The sequence below is a fragment of the Echinops telfairi genome, unplaced genomic scaffold (genome assembly GCF_000313985.2).
Source record: "Echinops telfairi isolate 266 unplaced genomic scaffold, ASM31398v2 ScPeMD7_41;HRSCAF=154, whole genome shotgun sequence".
Classification (NCBI taxonomy): domain Eukaryota; kingdom Metazoa; phylum Chordata; class Mammalia; order Afrosoricida; family Tenrecidae; genus Echinops; species Echinops telfairi.
This window is the reverse complement of record NW_022103939.1, coordinates 1,106,012-1,110,594: the sequence shown is the minus strand read 5'-3', so window position 1 is coordinate 1,110,594 and position 4,583 is coordinate 1,106,012. Positions and strand designations below refer to the sequence as shown.

The following is a 4,583-nucleotide window of genomic DNA, read 5'->3' as shown; positions in this document are numbered from 1 at the left end:
GGGGAAAAAAAGGAAAATTAGAGGCTAGCGAATTTTGGGAATGATGAGGGCAACAAATGTATAGATGTGCTTTACACAATTGATCTATGTATTGTGGTGAATTGTATGAGCCCCAATAAATTGATTTAAAAAAAAAAAGAAAAGAAAAAAAAAAGAGATTACCCTTCTAGCTTTATTTCTCCCATATGATATAATATGAATATAATTTATTCCAAACATGCGAAAATAACAATTAATGTACTCTACTATTGGAAATAGAAAATGTGATCTATAAATCCAACAAGAAGTACAGTATCTGAAAGACAAGCAGCTGTTTCAGGTAGAAGCTTTGGCTTCAAGAAGAAAGATTACTAAAAGTGAAGGGAAAATTTTGCTAGGGAATACTCATTTGAGTGACTATGCATGTTTAAATCTAACAAAATGCTCATAAAATAATATTTAAATTACCTGATCAATGAAGTGAATTTGTCAGAATTTTCTAATATTATGCATGGTAATAAATTCAATTTATACATAAACCAATATGCATAACTATGTATATACACATATATACAATTGAATACAAAAGTTCATCAATATTTAACTTTAATATTAGTGAGCACTCATATTTCTACACTGTATTAATTTGCTCTTCTATTTTAGCTTATTGATTATCTAATTGTCTTACAAACTACTAACAGATTCTTCTGAGCTAAGTGATTTTTAATCTATTAAAGCTATGCTTTTACATTTTCAAAATCTGAAAATAAATTCTACACTACTCATATACCAAATAGTTTTTTCCTATTCGTTTCTATTAAGGCATAAAAATTCTATTAGAAGATATCAAAGAAAAAGTATGTGTAAGCAAATCATACTACCTCAAACTACTTCACTATTTAAAGCCATAGAAATAACCTAGAACATGACATAAGATTAATACATATATTCACTTTGCTCAGCATAAATTGCTAGAATCCACAAACTGCAGCACAGCTTAAAAAACATGCTCTGTGGTTAAAAAAAAGTCTGTTTTCATGTATCTCAGGTAAGTAGTTAATTTTCATCCCAATTTTACAGATCACTAAAAGAAAGCTGTAGAAATATGACATAATATGACAACTCAGCAAAATGGCACCGTCTTCGTTGAGATTTCAGACTTCCTCCTGAATTGTTTTGTGAGGTCCCCAAGCTGGCAGATCTGGCTGTCCTTACCCCTCAGCCTCCTCTTCCTCCTGGCCATGGGGGCCAATGCTATTCTCCTCATCACTATCCGACTGGAGGCCTCCCTGCACGAGCCCATGTACTACTTGCTTAGCTTTCTCTCCATGCTGGACATTGTGCTCTGTCTCACTGTCATCCCGAAGGTCCTGGCCATCTTCTGGTTTGACCTCAGGTCCATAAGCTTCTCTGCCTGCTTCCTCCAGATGTACATCATGAATTGCTTCCTGGCTATGGAGTCCTGCATATTCATGATCATGGCCTATGACCGCTATGTTGCCATCTGCCAACCACTGAGGTACCCATCCATCATCACTGACCGATTTGTGATCAAGGCTGCCATGTTTGTTTTAGCCAGGAATGTCCTCATAACCTTACCCATTCCCATCCTGTCAGGACGACTCTACTATTGTGGGGAAAATATCATTGAGAACTGCATCTGCGCCAATATGTCTGTGTCCAGGCTCTCCTGTGATGATGTCACCATCAATCGCATCTACCAATTTGTTGCAGGTTGGACCCTACTAGGATCGGACCTCATCCTTATCTTCCTCTCCTACACGCTCATACTTCGAGCTGTGCTGAGACTCAAGGCAGAGGGGGCTATGACCAAGGCCCTAAGCACATGTGGCTCCCACTTCATCCTCATCCTCTTCTTCAGCACCATCCTCCTGGTCTTCATCCTCACTCATGTAGCTAAGAAGAAGGTGTCCCCTGAGATACCAATCTTACTCAATCTTCTTCACCATGTCATCCCTGCAGCTCTCAACCCTATTGTTTATGGGGTGCGCACCCAGGAGATTAAGCAAGGAATTCAAAGATTACTGAATAAGGGTTGGTAATAAAACAGGAATTGGACTTCTGCATCCCTACAGTATGGTGATTTATGAGTCAGTAATGGGTGAGTGAGCTGAAATTTATACGTATGAATTATAATATAAAATTTAGTAAATTAGATACTGTGGTTTCTTTTCCAATCATCATGTTATTATTTAGGGTTTCACGTCGCTCTTAGTCCTTTATCATTTATTGCCAGTTTTGTATCGTCACTGAAAAGCTCACTGCCGTTGACTCAGTACAAATCCTACAGAACATAGTATAATTGTCCTTATGGGTTTCTGAGACTGCAAATTTTTACAGTGTAAGCTTCATCTTTCTCCCCACAGAGAGGCTGGTGATTTTGAGCTGCTGACCTAGCAGTTACCAGCCCAACCAAAACCTACTATGCCTACTGTTTCTTGGTTTTCTATTTGTCTACAACTCAACTATTGTTTGGCAGACTCTAAAGTGAGAATTTAATATCTTTGGAAATGAAATTGCAAATTCTCTGAAATTTTATATTATGGAAAATACAATTGTTGTTATTTTGTGGTTGTGTTATATTATTTTTATTTTCACAGAAAGGAATGTTAAGAGTAAATGCTATAGGAATTTAAATTCAGCCCTAAATGGTGTCTTTCAGCATTCAATGATGTCTCTGTGTATGGGGGAGGGGTAAGGTGTGTGTATAAATTCAACAAGCAATGAGTTTCTGTTTTGTTTTGTTTTTTGAGATTTCTATATCTTCCTCTTCAATTGTCTATGGACTTTCAACATGTTTCTTCTGTATCCAAAGTGTTTATGATAAGTGAACATAGCTCTTCTCTTGAGACAAAGGATTATAATCTGTGATCCAATAACAATACTAGCTGGTTACTAGTTTTAATATTCTTCAGCATACACTGTCCTCAGATTTCTGTGAACCATTGCTATGAGCTTGAAATATGGTTAAAAGCTATATACATTAAATTGAGTTTCAGAAATATATTCTTCTTAAACAGAAAGTCAAAACGGAGTAAGAAGTGAAATAAGATGATGTATGGGTAGTAAGATACTTGGAAACTAAAGTATTGGTTGAAAGACACAGGTATGAGTGAGTGGTAGTCCAAACTCATGCCATACATACACACATAGAAATCTGTAATTCTAGTAATAAATCAGGTAATCTCGCTGTACCTTAAGATACTCATATATTGTAGAAGAGGTCACTATAAGTTGGCTTTAACTCTATAGCAGTGAGTTTGTTTGGTTTATTTATTTGTTTTTGTTTTATAAGTAAATAATTTGGTTTAGAAGATCCATTCTAAGATAAACAAGCCACCATATAGCTCAGAAGCCACAAAGTCCCCATGGAAGAAGCACACCAGCCTGTGTGATTACCAGGTGCCAAAGGGATCACTTATCAGGCATCAAAGAACAAAAAATCATATCATTGTGTGCCCACCTCCATTATACAATCTCTGAAGACAAATGGGCGCATAAGCAAATGTGAAAAAAGCTGATGGTGCCCGGTTATCAAAAGATATAGCATCTTGGGTCTTAAAGGCTTGAAAGGTAAACAAGTGGCCATCTAGCTCAGAAGCAACAAACCCACATGGAAGAAGCACACCAGCCTGTGTGATCACGTGGTGTTGAAGGGATCAGGTATCAGGCATCAAAGAACAAAAAATCGTATCATCATGAATGAGGGGGAGTGCAGAGTGGGGACTCAAAGCCCATCTGTAGGCAACTGAATATCCCCTTACAGAAGGGTCGTGGGGAGGAGATGAGCCAGTCAGGGTGCAGTGTAGAAACAATGAAACATACAACTTTCTGGTTCCTAAATGCTTCCTCCCCCCACTATCATGATCCCAATTCTACCTTACAAATCTGGCTAGACCAGAGGATGTACACTGGTGCGGACCGGAACTGGAAATGCAAGTAATCCAGGATGGATAATCCCTTCCGGACCAGTGGTGAGAGTAACGATACCAGGAGGGTTGAGAGAGGATGGGTGGAAAGGAGGAACCGATTACAGGGATCTATACATCTATTACATATAAGCTAAAGTAGTAACAACACCGAAAAGAATCTTCTGTGGGTGTGGAGGACATTATGTACAACCGGATGAAGGAATTCAGAGATGATGCACTGAGATCAACTTCACTACCTCTACACTATTGAAATCAATCATTGCCTCAGGTGTAATTAAAATGATTATTTATACATTACACAATAATCACTCACTCACTACTATTGAGTCAATTCTGACTCATTGTGACCCTAAATGACAGATTAAAACTTCCCTTTGGCATTTCTGAGGCTACAAACCTTTGCAGGAGCAGAAAGCCTCGTCTTCCTACTATGGAGCTGTTCCTGGTCTCCAACTGGAGACCTGTGGTTAGCAGCGTGGATTTGTAATCCGCGACATCACCAAGTCTCCTACTATATGATAGTATCTTCAGAAAATAAATGTTCACAACGGTGGAAAAATAGGATTTTCAGAAAATCAAAATGAATTTTCTATTTTAGTACAAAAATCTCCCATTAGTGCAAGCTAACCCACTTGAAACTATATATTATAT

General features: G+C 37.8%; 1 protein-coding gene across 1 annotated transcript; it reads left to right on the top strand.

Moving 5' to 3' along the window:
* The first annotated feature begins 1,094 nt into the window (after nt 1-1,094).
* On the top strand, nt 1,095-2,042 carry LOC101647073 (olfactory receptor 56A3-like). Its single transcript, XM_004717049.1, has one exon. It carries the CDS (start codon nt 1,095-1,097, stop codon nt 2,040-2,042), a length of 948 nt encoding a protein of 315 aa, XP_004717106.1.
* Nucleotides 2,043-4,583: the final 2,541 nt, after the last annotated feature.